This window comes from Thamnophis elegans, chromosome 1 (assembly GCF_009769535.1).
Source record: "Thamnophis elegans isolate rThaEle1 chromosome 1, rThaEle1.pri, whole genome shotgun sequence".
In the NCBI taxonomy this organism is placed as follows: Eukaryota; Metazoa; Chordata; class Lepidosauria; order Squamata; family Colubridae; genus Thamnophis; species Thamnophis elegans.
The window spans coordinates 78129491-78144891 of NC_045541.1; the positions used below are offsets into that span (position 1 = coordinate 78129491).

Genomic DNA, 15401 nt, shown 5'->3' on the forward strand with positions numbered 1-15401 from the left:
TGAAGTCATGGAGATTTTAAGAAAAAAACACATAATATTTATAAATATTTGTATTAGTATACAGATACTATATTGTACATCTTTGAGCTAAATTAAAATGCTCTGTGCTTACTATCTATGATACTATCAGATTACCAAATTGGGGCAGAGTATGTGTGTGTGTGAGAGAGAGAGAGGAGGGGGAGAGAGAGAGAGAGGGAGGGAGGGAGAGAGAGAGAGAGGTGGTGGTGGTGGTTGTGGTGGTGGTACATGTAAAAAGGGCTTATCAGTTATGCAGTGCAGCGATCATGTTTATTTCTTTGGAGACCTCTCTCTGTGGATAACCCTGAAAGCAGAAATTGAGTAAATTGAAATCTATGTTTGAGCAAGGTTTTTCTTTATAATGTTGCTTCATTTAGAGAAAACAGGTATGTTATACAGAGCACTTACGGTGATTGTAGAATTAATGGTGGGTCTAACATTAACAGACTGAGCAAAGGTAACATTGCACAGATTGGATATTGTTGATGTCACAAGGTGAAACAAGAAAATGATCAGAGTTATTGTAGAAATTTACCCCAGTGCTGAGGATTTATCAACATAAATGCATTCAGTGAAAGAAAGTTATTCCATGTTCAAGAACAAATACATTATTTAAGGAAAAAAAAACATTTTCTCTACTTTTATGACAGCACAAGGCTAATACTGTTTTCCATATCAGAAAATGTAAACACATCTTCAACTTTTATATAGCAACCTTTTCCCATTCTAACTGCTAATTGTACCATCAACATTTTAGTCTTCCTCCGATTCCACTTCCACCAATACATCTACACTAAAGAATATAAAAGTGTTACTCCACATGAACATTATACATTACTCTTTCCTTTTTACCTCCCAATAACACCAAGTTTTTTTGCAGTGGTTACGTAAACAAGCAACCAATTAGTTTGTTGTAAACAACGACAAACAAAAAACAATGGCTGTGAATTGGGAGGACAAGTATAATTTATCCTACAGAGTGAGGGGCTTGAGAAATGGTACATGTAAATGGACTTAAATGAATTCCTGTCAATTACGCTGTCCTTTGGGTTGATATACTACTACAATTCTGGATTTGCAGATATTTTTTGTGGGTTGTAATCCTCATTGAAAGGGAATGCAGTAGATCAAAACTGGGTTTGGATGTGGAGAAATTTCTATTACAAAAAGAAAAAAAACAGATTAGAGGAGCAGAATAGAAAAACAAGCATGAACAATACAGTTCCACATTCAAGACAATTAATAATGCTAAGATTAATTAGGTGTGAGCTCCAGCAAACCAGCGAGCCATCAAGGGCAGCAAAGCATTGCCTCAGTTTTTAAAGGTCAGGTGTTGTAGTCCAAAAGCAGGGGTGGGGAACCATCACCCTTTTATAACTTGTGGACTTCAAATCCCAGAATTCCTGAGCCAGCTGGCTCAGGAATTCTGGGAGTTGAAGTCCACAAGTTGTAAAAGGACCTTGGTTACTCATCACTGCCCTAAAGGATATTCACAAGCAAATACATTAAACGAGCAAAGAAAGAAATCCTGATCCAAATACAAACATTCGGCTAATTCTAACTTTTGTTATTTTATAACAGCATATCACAGCTTGAACTATTGTTCTAGTATTGTTCTCAGAATAGGAATTCTTCCTGTGTCTGTCACTCTTTCCTTACAGCACCTTGTGTAAGCCAAGATTGTAAGTGGATGGATAAATGGATTTCTGTGAGTGTCCCAGGTAGGGGTCCTGATAAAGGAGACAATGAAACTTACGAAAACATCAAACTGCACCACGTAGAGATCTGTGACAACCCAGTAAACATATCATGCCGAGCAAAGAAGTTTCCGGGCGCGTCTTTCGAGGACTTGCAGCAGAAAGTGACGTGTGATGTTTCCATTGGGCTGATTTGCAAAAACAAAGACCAGGTTCCGGGACCTATAATTCCTGAAGCAGCCTGTCTCGATTACGAAATCAACGTCTGCTGTCCGGTCTGCTTTCCCACTACTCCCACAAGCTCTACTACTACAATTACCACCACTCCATCTACGACCACTCCAACGCCTACACCCACTCCAACACCTACTCCCACCTCCACATCTACTACGGAAAGCACTACTACCACAATTACCACCACTCCTACACCCACTCCCACTCCTACCATCACCTCCACAACTGAAAGCACTACTACCACAATTACTACCACTCCCACTCCCACTCCAACACCTACTCCTACCACCACAACTGAAAGCACTACTACCACAATTACCACCACTCCAACGCCTACTCCTACCACCACTATGGAAAGCACTACTACCACAATTACCACCACTCCTACTCCCACTCCAACGCCTACTCCTACCACCACAACTGAAAGCACTACTACCACAATTACCACCACTCCAACGCCTACTCCTACCACCACTATTGAAAGCACTACTACTACAATTACCACTACTCCTACTCCCACTCCAACACCTACTCCTACCACCACTATTGAAAGCACTACTACAACAATTACCACTACTCCTACTCCCACTCCAACACCTACTACCACCACTCCTGAAAGCACTACTACCACAATTACCACCACTCCTACCCCCACTCCCACTCCTACCATCACCTCCACAACTGAAAGCACTACTACCACAATTACCACCACTCCAACGCCTACTCCTACCACCACTATGGAAAGCACTACTACAACAATTACCACTACTCCTACTCCCACTCCAACACCTACTCCTACCACCACTCCTGAAAGCACTACTACCACAATTACCACCACTCCTACTCCCACTCCGCCTACTCCTACCACCACAACTGAAAGCACTACTACCACAATTACCACCACTCCAACACCTACTCCTACCACCACTATTGAAAGCACTACTACAACAATTACCACTACTCCTACTCCCACTCCAACACCTACTCCTACCACCACTCCTGAAAGCACTACTACCACAATTACCACCACTCCTACTCCCACTCCAACACCTACTCCTACCACCACAACTGAAAGCACTACTACCACAATTACCACCACTCCTACTCCCACTCCAACGCCTACTCCTACCACCACAACTGAAAGCACTACTACCACAATTACCACCACTCCAACACCTACTCCTACCACCACTATTGAAAGCACTACTACAACAATTACCACTACTCCTACTCCCACTCCAACACCTACTCCTACCACCACTCCTGAAAGCACTACTACCACAATTACCACCACTCCTACTCCCACTCCAACGCCTACTCCTACCACCACAACTGAAAGCACTACTACTACAATTACCACCACTCCTACTCCCACTCCAACGCCTACTCCTACCACCACAACTGAAAGCACTACTACCACAATTACCACCACTCCAACACCTACTCCTACCACGACTATTGAAAGCACTACTACCACAATAACCCCCACCCCAACTCCCACTCCAACACCTACTCCTACCACCACTATTGAAAGCACTACTACAACAATTACCACTACTCCTACTCCCACTCCAACACCTACTCCTACCACCACTACTGAAAGCACTACTACCACAATTACCACCACTCCAACGCCTACTCCTACCACCACAACTGAAAGCACTACTACCACAATTACCACCACTCCAACTCCTACTCCTACCACCACTATTGAAAGCACTACTACTACAATTACCACTACTCCTACTCCCACTCCAACACCTACTCCTACCACCACTATTGAAAGCACTACTACCACAATTACCACTACTCCTACTCCCACTCCAACTCCTACTCCTACCACCACTATTGAAAGCACTACTACCACAATTACCACCACTCCAACTCCTACTCCTACCACCACTATTGAAAGCACTACTACCACAATTACCACCACTCCTACTCCCACTCCAACACCTACTCCTACCACCACAACTGAAAGCACTACTACCACAATTACCACCACTCCAACTCCTACTCCAACACCTACTCCTACCACCACTATTGAAAGCACTACTACCACAATTACCACCACTCCATTTACTCCCACTGCAACGCCTACTCCCACCAGCGTCTCAACTACGCCATTCATAGAAACACCTACAAGTACAACGCCGGGATCGAGTACACTAAAATCCTGTATAGTCGGAGATAAGCATGTTAGTAATTCTTATTCTATTTATTTACATATTTAAAATTATTCATGGAACTTGGAGCATGTTTATGTCTGCCATGCTCAGATGTCATCTATGCTTGCTAAATATCTTTGGATGCATAAAGAATTTGTAGAACAGTTATTTGAAAGAGAAAATTATCTCCAAAATGTGCCTTAGAAAATTATGTTTTCAAAATTCCTGGACAAGTCAGAATTAATTTTGTACATGAATTTTTACTGATACTGGCTCCTCCTCCAATATATAGAAATATATTGTATAAGGTGAGATGTACAAAATTAATTATGATGATACAAACATAAACATATGATGACTTAGGTCCATTTTATTGTGTATATTGGAAAAATGTAGCTAAAGCTATGCTGGATGTCACTGGGATTAGATTTCATTTAGATTATCAAATTTTGGGTTTACTGGATGAGAATCTTGGAGATTTTAATCCAACACAGCTAGAAGTTATTATATTTTTTAGTGGATTTAAATCCCACTATTTTATTTAGGAGGTGGGATATAGTGGGAGGTGGTTCAAGGTGACATACCTAGCAGTGTCTCCTGATTTTTTTTCTTCTTACTGAGAGATTGCACTGAGAAAATGCAGCTGGTCCCAAATCATTCAGTGAATTTGGTCCAAAGGAACATAAGGCAACCAGACTTTGTTTTCCACTGAAGATATTTCGCTTCTCATCCTAGAAGTTTCTTCAGTGACTAAATGATGGAGGATCAAAGGATCCATATTCCTGGTAATCATCTAATTGTTAGCACTCTTTCTGAGAGTCATTGAGGACACTTGGAGATAGATCTGTGCCCTGGAGAGTGGGGTGTCACCTGAATACTGCAAATGGGTGTGGAACCTTCTTGGAGCTGCTGAAAGAACTGTGTTGTAAACAAAAGATAGATATCCATCCCCCTCTGTTGTGGGGGAGCTGTTCAATTTTATTGTAGATGCCCTCTTTGATCCTTCTTTCAACCATGACCTAATTAGCTGAGAATCTCCAGAGACATCCAGTCTCTGGAGATTCAACTTCCATGCTGGGTTTCTTCACTCCTAGCCCAGCATCTGATGTGCATTCCTTCCCTCAAATTGGAGAGGACCGAGTTATTTTCCTTGATTGAGTCTTACATTAACCAAAACGGGAAAAATGCTTTTATCATATGGGCTGATTTTAATGTCCTACATAATCTCCGTTTAAGCATAGTTAAATCTTAACTAATGTCACCCGCAAAGCCATCGTATCTGGGGTTGTAAAACCAGAACACATTAAAACAAATTCTACATACTAGTGCCGGGGTGTCAAACTCAATTTCATTGAGGATCACATCAGGGTTGTGTTTGATCTCAGGGGGCAAGGGTGGGCGTGGCAAGGTTGGGCATGACCAGCTCAACATCACTCGTGTCGGGGGCGTCTGTGGAGGCCCAAGTGCTCTGCCACCAAAAATGGGCTCACGAACTCCGGTTTTGGCTGATACGGTGTGCCAGCAAAAACAGAGCTCAGGAGGGCTGCACGCGGCCCTTGCAAGCTCTGTTTTCACTGGCAGAGGCACCACAGACCAGTCCTTTGCTGTTTCCAGAGTGGCCCCGCGGGCCAGGTCTAAGCACGCCGATGGACGGATCTGGCACCTGGGCTTTGAGTTTGACACCGCAGTACTAGTGCATAGCTTTGGTATGTGATACAATAGAAGATAATTTTCAATCCAATGGCATTATTTTAATTGACAACAGCATAGGCAGGTGTTGAGTGGGAATAAGGATAATAAGTGAAATGGCTTGCCTCCAGAAGTTGTGGGTGCTCCAACACTGGAGGTTTTTAAGAAGAAATTGGACAACCATTTATCTGAAATGGTACAGGGTTTTCTGCTTGAGCAGGGGGATTTAGATTATCAAATTTTGGGTTTACTGGATGAGAATCTTGGAGATTTTAATTCAACACAGCTAGAAGTTATTATATTTTTTAGTGGATTTATTTTATTTAGGAGGGGGATGGACTAGAAGATCTCCAAAATCCCTTGCAACTCTGTTTTTCTGTTAAGTTAGTTCTTCTAAGCCATTCATATATTGCATGTTTGGTCACGATTATAAAGTGTTGTGATACATTTTTTTCTCTGTTGTCTCAGGTTCCGCCAGGAGAAAGTGGGGGGATATGTAATTGCACCGAGTTAGTGTGTGTTACGGATAACATATGGGAGAGGCGCCCTATTAAGTGCAAAAATCATACTAAGCCCACGTGTGCCAATAACCTTGCTCCTATAGAAGTATTGGATAAAGATGGATGTTGCTCGCACTGGGAATGTGACTGTGAGTACATATATTTGTATAAACAATTTTGATGTTCTCTTGAAGCTCAAGGGAGCTCTTCAAGCCAGTGGTGGGTTTCAAATTTTTTGGGAACCTCTTCTGTAGGTGTGGCCTCCTTTCCGGGTCCACTGGTGGAACCTCTTCTAACCGGTTCGGTAGATTTGACGAACCGGTTCTACTGAACTGGTGCGAACCGGTAGGAACCCATCTCTGCTTCAAGCTATTAGACTGGTGTTGTATTGCACATACTGTATTACCTGAAAGAGCTGCTAATTCCTATAAATTGAACATGGAGTGAAGAGATTCAGGGATCAGTTTCAAGAGATGGTGTGATGAAAATGCATTTTATTTACATATCTGGATGTATTAAAGGAATACATGCAGATATGTAAATAAATAAATAAATAAATAAATGAACTTAATGAATGAAACAAATAACAGTCTTTTAAAGAACAGATGCAGATAAATTTATCTGTATTTATTTACATATCTGCATGTATTCTTTTAATAATATTAAAAGAATACATGCAGATATGTAAATAAATAAATAAATGAACGTAACCTAATGAAACCTTAGATTAGAAAATCTAACCAATTCAAATAAATCAAAATACTTTCCCCCCATCATATTCTTATTACCAAGCACTTGCTTAAAAAGTAGAAGGAAGGAAATAACAGTTTCCAGTGTGTTTTTCCCCCCATTGAAATGCTTCTGTCCCTCCTTGGGGATAATTCTGTACTTGAGAAGCAATGTGAGAATTTCTCTTTCTTCTGGAGAAATTTCAAATAATTGTCCACTCAGAGGTTTTTGGCTCCCAAATTTGTCAGACAATTTCAATATCCCATTTGTGCTCATCTCTGTAAATGAGAATGATAATGTTTAATTCCAATAACAGGTTTCCTGACAACTTTTTCTAGATTCCTAGACTAATTTATTCTCAAAATCTATTAGGAACCCTTGCCATTTCTTTTAGTTACTTATAGGAGTTCCCAGCAAATAATCAACTCTATTGTCTTTCTGAAGGCTATTGCACTGGCTGGGGAGACCCACATTATAAGACATTTGATGGCCTCGCCTACAGTTACCAAGGTAATTGTACCTATGTCCTAGTGGAAGAGATTGTTCAAACCATCCACAACTTTGGAATGTACATCGATAACTACCATTGTGATCCAGCGGAATCTGTCTCTTGTACCCGTACTCTCACCATAAAGCACGAGTCCCAGGAAGTGCAACTCAAAACGGTCAAACTGATTCCTATGAAAGTAGAGGTAGGTGTAGAATGGCTTACATTTCAGTACAAAATTGTAAATAATAGTTATGACTAGCAAATCTTTATTTACCTAGGTTCAGCTGAGAAGTTACTCTACCAACCCTGCAAACTCTAATGTTAATAGTGATCATATACTCTTGGGTAGATTGACATTCTACAATATCTATATGGTGGAACATCTGTGTTATTTTTCGTCAGGTAGCCATGTCCATAGTTTGGAAGGAGGGAAGGTGGTTGAAAGCAGCCACATTGTTCTCATTCTTCAAGAAGAATGGCTTTTCTCTCCTATTTCTTTCAGGCAACTCCATGGCTTTTTCTTGTTCCTTTCACTAAATTCTTACTTGCCAGCATTATTCAGAGAATGTCTACCAAGTGGCTTCATGGATTTCACTACAATAGAATTTTGAAATGTATTTTCATTTAAAGCAGAGAGAGGAGGGATGTGGAAAGGAGGAAAGAACGAACTTCCAAAATGTTTAATGTGTAGCAAAGAACCTATGCAATGCCCTTCTTCAACTTTAAAAAAAATGGATTCAAAACTTAATAAATAAGCAAAATGGATTAGCAGCACCCAATAGCAATTATCCCATTTTGAGATAATAACCATCCACTCACTCAGGCACATTTGAGAAAAGTTTTTTGTTAAGCTTTTGGGCCTGATCATAAGGTTTGCACAGTCTTGAAATTTAAATCAGCCCCAAGCTAGAAACCCAAAGATTGAATGACTTGTGCAGGCAAGTATGACTCCTTAGGTAGATGCAATTCCCACGGCACCCAAACCAAGTTTTAATAGTATGTAAGTCCATTGTTTATCTCCTTGGCTGACACACTAGCTGTCCTTTCTTTAAGTTTGGCAATTATAGATCTTTATGGGAAGGTACTTGATGTCCAATTACAAGTCTCAGTGCAATACTAACTTAGCTTGCTGGCAATATTCTATTGGCTTCCTTTCTGAAATGACTTATTTCCCAAGTAAAAGAAGTTGTTCTGTTCTCCTCCACTTTTACAAATAAAGTAAACTTATGGCTCCCCTATTCCCAGAAAGAATAGAACAAACTTGTGGAATATGACCTCAAATTAGCCACGGCCTATTATTTTCACAAATAATAAATAGTAAAACCAGCTTTTGAGCCTTGACCTAGTATTAGTCATGTCATATGGCATGGGTGTCAAACTTGATCATGTCATGTGATGTATTGTGATTTTTTTTGCCTTTGGGGAGCTCGGGTGGGGGTGGCCTGCATGTGGTGCATCCGGCTCGCAGGCCGCCAGTTTGACATCTCTGTCATATGGGATCAATTGGCCTAATGTTAGCTATGGTCCATGGTACCATTTTAAGTTGCTAGTGTTATCTCAGTAAGCCTTGCACAGAGACACATCTGGCTCAGAGATGGGTTGCTCACAGTTCGGCCGAACTGGTAGTGGAATTCAGGCCTGAGTCACAGAACCGGTAGAGACCCAGGCCGGCCACACTCCTGAATCGGTTTCCTCACTGCCGCTGGGCCATGCTATTTTGGATTTTAGTGACTGCACATGCGCAGTTCACTGTAAATTGTTCTGCGCATGCACAAAGAACGATTTTCATTGAATAGCGCACACGCGTGTAGTGCGTAAAACTGGCAGCAACTCACCCCTGATCTGGATGTAAGGAAAATCTGCTTGCAGTACATTTATATTTGACATAATCATTTTATTGAGTTATGGCCAGCTAGCATCTCTTTGTAGCAAAATACTCAATCACAGATAGGAAAAACCTATTACATCTAGTGCCAATCCTCCAAAATCAGTTTCAAGCAGGAATTTGCTTGAAGTCTGATCTATCAAAATTGGAAATGTTGCTGAAAATTTATCTTTCAATGGGCCTTTGTGAAGCTGGTTTAAGCATTTGTTCCTCCTGCAGATATTTAGATATAGATTTCAATGATTGCATCAAAGCATGTGGGCCATTCAAGTTACTGAGGTTATGCGTTTAACATATGATCTTAAATTAGATTGTGTGGCCTATTTTAATTCTGATGCAGTATTTTATTGTTTTATACTGTTCTTAGTTATAGCCACATTAAAAATAAAACTACCACTATTACTATATTATTATGTTGTTATGATGTTGCTGTTACCAAGATTTCATTATTTTCAGAAAGAATAAAATCAGTTTTAAATTGTGGCCTACTAATAACCAAAACTACAATCCCTTATTTTTCAATGGAATAAAGATGTCTTTAGCTAAACCAAGGCCTCCCATTTCAAAGCAGCATTTTTCTTTTTTTAAACCCCCTTCCTCTGCCCCAGCTTTAGTTTCTCAAAAGAAAGCATGGCCTTAGTAATCACAGTTACAAGCCATTCACAGTCCATATCTTAATACACCTTTAGTGCAAACTCACTCCAATCGTTCACTCAGTGTTGAGAATTTTATACCTGTTTCAGGCAAAGCAAATACACTTCCCCCCACCCTAATTCTATCATTCAGTTTTAAAAAGCACATTGAGCTCCCTCCCAATCTCTGCTGACAAAAATCCTAATTTGACCTGATAGCCAGTCCATCTGCCCCAGAAAGAGTGAATTTATAAATCAGGTTTCTCCCATTTCATGGATTCAAGCTGGGAAATTTCTGGCATACAGTTGGATTCATACCTTGCATCCAGCAGATCTCCCTGTAACTCCTAAGATCTTTACTCAAATTGTGACATGAATTTGTTGAAATAATAATTGAAACTGAACCACTAGTCTACCTCAGGCTGGGATGGTAGCTTTAGACAACAAATGTAGCATGTATATTTTAATGGTGAAATTAAAAAAAAAATACTACCAGTTCTGTGCTTGATGGGCGTGGCAGGGAAAAGATATTGCAAAATCCCCATTCCCTCCCTACTCCTGTGAGAAAGGTATTGCAAAATCTCCATTCCCACCCCAATCTGGGGCCAGCCGGAAGTGGTATATGCCGGTTCTCCAAACTACTCAAAATTTCTGCTACTGGTGGTCCAGATCCTGTCAGAAACTGCTGGATGTCACCCCTGGTATATTTTTATTTTGCACATTCAGTCAATTATCATGTATTTAGTAGGCTCAGTTATATTATGGGATCCCCAGGCTAGTTGACAAAACCATGTTTTGAGTGCTTCCAGAGCCAGCATATATATAAAATTTTCTTAGGTATAGCATAATTAAAACATATGTATTTGGGGGGGGGGGTGTTATTTCATTCTAACCACAGTTCCTAATTAATTATATTTTTTTCTGGCTTCTTGAATATTAGGTGACTGTGAATAATGTGGCAGTGGGTTTACCTTATGAAAAATATAGCCTGAATATTCACAAGGCTGGTCTAAACTATGTGGTACAACTAACTAGATTGAAGATTAATGTAACATACAGTGGCATGGCTTTCACAATCCGGATGCCCTTTCAGATTTTTGCCAACAATACCCAGGGACAATGTGGTAAGAATGACTATCCTTATGTTTGTAAAATGAACATTGTAAAGTAAATGATTGCAAAACTATCTGGAACATATGAGCTAGACATTCTGACATAACTTAACATCCAAATGGCCAATTCTAACATTTATAAATTATGTAATAATAATTTGCATGTCATTATTTTTTTGCAACACTGAGGATTGTTGACATATATAAAATGCAAGCATGCATAGGGAAAGTACAAAAGCTTTTGGTATTCAGCTGTGTGATTTTGTATGGTTACCCCCTTCAGTGTAAAGGTTATTGCTGACTTTTGCATATTACTGTTATTACAAATTTAGATAGCAAATTATTCTTCATCTAATAGTATGATGGAAGTGTAAGTATGAATTTTTGTGTGGTTCCTTTGTCACTCCAATTTAGGAAAATGCAACAACGTTATCGAAGATGACTGTATGTTAAGGAATGGGACTGTTATACCTTCTTGTGAAATAATGGCAGATGATTGGATTATTTCTGATCCAGAAAAGCCACATTGTCAACATATGCCCCCATCCCCACCTATAATTAATCCTGACTGCAAACCATCTGAGTTATGTGAGCTTCTAAAAGGAAGGTAAATAGTCTGAACATTGCTTTCACATTTGATTTTTTTCCTGATTTTAAACCATACCATACACTTATGATTTGATTTTTCTCCAATAGCCTACTCTGATGAGCAATTTTATTTTAGAAACTCATAGTGTGCCTATATTTGTCATTCTGGGACCATTGACTTGTCTGCCTATCTCCCCCCCCCCATCTCTCTCTTTAATAAATTTACAGTTAGATCTAGTAGCATTGCTTTCATCACACCCTCAACTCATTCATGAAATGATCTTGTCATTATCTGTCCTGAAATAAAAACAATATTTTCTCTCTTAAATTGATACCACCCAACCATAGTGTCATGGTGTGGAACATTTAGAGCTTTTTGTCAGACATATAATGGTCAGCTGATCAGTTATAGTTATCAGTAGAGGTTCATTTGGGAAGTGTTGGATCAGCAAGGTGATACAGAAAATTGTAACTCTTTGCTACATTCCAAGTTGTCCAAAATTTTATAACTCAAACTGGATAGGGTTTATATCTGGCCATAAAAGCTTACATTATTTTCCCTGCTAGCTTAGTAGAATGTTCACTATATTTATGTAAGGTATCTGGAAGATGAACATTTACCTTGAAGAAATGTTTCTTTAGCATCCATGACTTCATATTTATTATATATTTATATATTTATCCAGTTTATTTGAGAAATGCCATCCCATTGTTGATGTTAAAAGCTACTACGATGCCTGCGTATTTGATAGCTGCAGAGCGCCCAACCAATTCATAGAATGTGCAAGTCTTCAAATTTATGCAGCAACCTGCACAGATCAGGGGGTTTGCATTGACTGGAGAGGACATACCAACAACGCATGTCGTAAGTGTCTCCATTTCCAAAATTTGTCTGGAACTTATCTGTATCCCCTTCCCTGACTTGGATTGTGAGCCGCCCTGAGTCCCCTTCGGGGAAAAGGGCAGCATATAAGTGCAATAAATTCAATTCAATTCAACTGAATAAACAACTACAGGACGTGCCTTTCCAAACAACATATCACACTTTAGTGGGAGAACATCAGTGAAATTGTGTACAGTAATTTGAAATATCTTACATCACTTTGGTGACTGTATTTTCTATTGTTGGAGACTATTCTTTTTTTTCTTGAAACATGTCCAATCTGTCTGAATGAAAAAGTGGGATGTGGAGAATGGGGACAGGTCCCCTTCCATTTCTCTTCTCTTTTGCTAGCATCTCCTGTGTTCTTCCCAATATACTCAATTACTCATTCTCCTAATATGCGGGGAGCCTATGCAGGAGAAATTAGATCACTTCATACATCAGAGGTAATGTCCTATGTGAAATGCTCATCCCATCAAGAGAAGAAAAGGTGTAAAACAAATTGGATAGTAGAAAAAAAGTGAGCTTTTTCTGTAATCATAGAGCAGAAGATAACTTTGTAATCATATTTGCAAAGGAAATCAGAAGCTTCTTTCTATTTCTTTGTACCCTTTCTCTTCATTTTTCTTTCTCTCTTTCTTTGTTATCTTCATTCTATATCAGTTTATGTTAGTTTTTTAGTTCTCCTTAAAACATTTAATTAAAAATGTATATAAAAAAGAGAGAGGGGTGGAAGAGGTCCAGAAAGGAAGACGTATAGGCCAATTAATCTATTTCTACCATCTCCTCCCTTCTCCTGCTTCTAAGGGCTAACAAAGTGTGTCTCCCTCCTTAGCTTAATCTTATCTCCTAGCTCATGAATGAATCTTGGATTGATCTTCATAGCACAAGCATGAAAATTACATTATTCCCCAAATGTGGTATCCAAAGGTAGTCCCAAAGAATGTAAAATCGGCTAAATTTTGCTACACTTTATTTTGGAAAGTGTTATCATTCATCCATTGTATCATCTTCATCTGTATCCTCCCTCCTTTTTAATTTTTTTTTTCCAGCCATTAACTGTCCATCCCATAAAGTGTACGAAGCATGTGGTCCTGCTGTAGAAGAAACTTGCAAATCAAGGTAATTCATTTTCTGACATTCCAGACTCAGAATTATTTAAATGTGATTATTTTTGCAGTGTTGTTTAATAGCATATGCCTGTGTGTCATCTTAGATAGCAGGGTTCCTATCCTGTTAGAAGAAATCCAGAACTCAGTTTTTGAGTGAGATGAGCAGCCATATAAATGTGATAAATAACTAAATGAAAACTCTTAAAATTCTGGATCTGGCTTAGAAAACTGAAATATATAATTTATGAATGCATACCCTACAATTTACACATTTATTGGGGCAGACATTTAGAATAGAGTAGAGTAGAGTTGAGTTGAGTTGAGTAGAGCAGAGCAGAGCAGAGCAGAGCAGAGCAGAGCAGAGTAGAGTAGAGTAAAATAGAATTCTTTATTGGCCAAATGTGATTGGACACAAAAGGAATTTGTCTTTGATGTATATGCTCTCAGTGTACATAAAGAAAAGAAAAATAAAATACATTAATCAAGAATGATAAGACACAACACTTAATGATAGTCATAGGTTACTAATAAGCAATCAACTTATACTAGGAAACAAATGAAACAATATAAATTTTAAAGTCACAAGCAACATGGTTATGGTCATAAGTGGGAAGAGATAGGTACTAGGAAGGAAGAGAAGAATAATAGTAATACAGTCTTAGTAGGTAATATGACAGTATAAGTCATTTAGTATAAGAAACATATTCCTTCCTGCCCTCTGAGTTGTCCTATGATTCTGGGAAGCAACACTTGACAGATACTACACTTGTCCTTCCATATGTAAGGATCTTTAATTAAAGCTGTAAGTTTTTGTTAGATATGTAAATAATTGTTGATTCTTTTACCCCATTCTGTTGTAGCTTAACAGGACAAAGCCAGACACAACAAATGGAAGGGTGCTTCTGTCCTAATGGGACAAAACTTTATGACAGTGCTATGGATGTATGTGTGCAAACGTGTGGTAAGTTTGGGTTCTGACTCTTCTTTTTCTCAAACATATGTAGGATGTACTCCAATATATGCTTGCATCTGGGAGTAAAACTCATTGAACTCAATGGACTTATTTCTCAGTGGCAATCATAAATTACATCTCTACTGTTCTTATTAATGCAATTTAAATAATAGAAATTATCTTAGCATTAACAGAAATATCTTTGTTTTTAGGATGTGTTGGACCAGACAATATTCCCAGAGAGGTAAGCAACATGTCTGTTTCTTATGCATGAGTTTGACAATGAACTCTATATTTTCTGGAATAGGTTTGCTTTATGATAGAATTCTGACTTTTTTCCCCATCAGCTTTATTTTACATTATACTTGCAGACTTATCCATGCTAATAAAGCTACTGTATGTGATGAAGAATTTGAGGAGGATAGCTTGATCTGGGATGCACAGACTTTTGCTTAGCAGAAAGTCATTGTCCTATATGAAAGTCGCCAGTATTATATGAGTGCCAAGACTTTGAAACAATCAAACAAACAAACAAAATCTATTGATGATGACAGCTAGGGTAATAATACGTATATTAAGGTTTATTATAAATCTTACAGGAATTTCAATGAGTCAACAGATTATTAGATTACTAAACTCAAGATGGTGGTGGCAATTGTATGCAATTTATACGTTGCCCAAAGTCACCTTGGGTAGTGAGATAGGTGGC

At 38.9% G+C, this 15401-nt stretch overlaps 1 protein-coding gene across 1 annotated transcript in view; it reads left to right on the forward strand.

The window, feature by feature from the left end:
* Window positions 1-15401, forward strand: part of MUC2 (mucin 2, oligomeric mucus/gel-forming) — a 73251-nt gene that overhangs the window by 41102 nt on the left and 16748 nt on the right. Inside the window, exons 31-39 of the mRNA XM_032212759.1 lie at window positions 1683-4150; window positions 6278-6458; window positions 7483-7730; window positions 10986-11169; window positions 11572-11764; window positions 12432-12610; window positions 13681-13750; window positions 14601-14701; window positions 14905-14936. Coding sequence (XP_032068650.1) covers window positions 1683-4150; window positions 6278-6458; window positions 7483-7730; window positions 10986-11169; window positions 11572-11764; window positions 12432-12610; window positions 13681-13750; window positions 14601-14701; window positions 14905-14936 — 3656 coding nt within the window. The remainder of the gene's footprint in view (window positions 1-1682; window positions 4151-6277; window positions 6459-7482; window positions 7731-10985; window positions 11170-11571; window positions 11765-12431; window positions 12611-13680; window positions 13751-14600; window positions 14702-14904; window positions 14937-15401) is intronic.